General features: G+C 63.7%; 1 protein-coding gene across 1 annotated transcript in view; it reads left to right on the top strand.

The window, feature by feature from the left end:
* The window catches only part of UBE4A (ubiquitination factor E4A), a 15,126-nt gene that overhangs the window by 3,882 nt on the left and 10,718 nt on the right, over positions 1-526 (top strand). Inside the window, exons 2-3 of the mRNA XM_009323560.1 lie at positions 102-249; positions 362-431. Of these exons, the coding sequence (XP_009321835.1) occupies positions 102-249; positions 362-431 (218 nt within the window). The remainder of the gene's footprint in view (positions 1-101; positions 250-361; positions 432-526) is intronic.

The raw sequence follows: 526 nt of genomic DNA, 5'->3' as shown, positions 1-526 counted from the left end.
GGTTGGGCTGGGAGAGGGAGCGCGGCCGGCAGCAGGTGGCCCTGCTGCGGGCAGGGCCCTGCCCGCAGGTTTCACTGCCTTGCCGGCACGTTCTCCGCCAGTTTGGATGAATCGGGTCGGTCTGTGCTGTTCTCAGGCGACCCCAGCATGAAGAGCGGGAACGGGATCCCAGCGCGCTGCGTCTACCTGGAAGAAATGGCCGCGGACCTGGACGACCAGGACTGGCTGGACATGGACAACGTCGAGCAGGTAGGGCCGCCGGCCTCGGGCGTTCCGCTCACTTCGGCAACAGGGATCGAATTTATTTCCTCGCAACCCACACACGATGCATCCTGAATGCAGCCTGTTTGCCAAAGCCTAGCGGCGGTGCCGCCGGTTGCGGCTTTGCCGGAAACAACCACGGGGGTTTTTGGGGTACGAGGCCAAGAAAGGTTTAGGTTTTGCTGCTTCTGCTCCCTCCTCCTCCTGGAGGCTGCAGGAGCTTGCTGCCGTGCAGATCGGCTGGGGATGGGGAGGGGAGCAAACG

Source organism: Pygoscelis adeliae, unplaced genomic scaffold (assembly GCF_000699105.1).
Source record: "Pygoscelis adeliae isolate BGI_AS28 unplaced genomic scaffold, ASM69910v1 Scaffold275, whole genome shotgun sequence".
Classification (NCBI taxonomy): domain Eukaryota; kingdom Metazoa; phylum Chordata; class Aves; order Sphenisciformes; family Spheniscidae; genus Pygoscelis; species Pygoscelis adeliae.
Note: the sequence above shows the minus strand (reverse complement) of the source record. Positions and strands in the feature narration are given on the sequence as shown.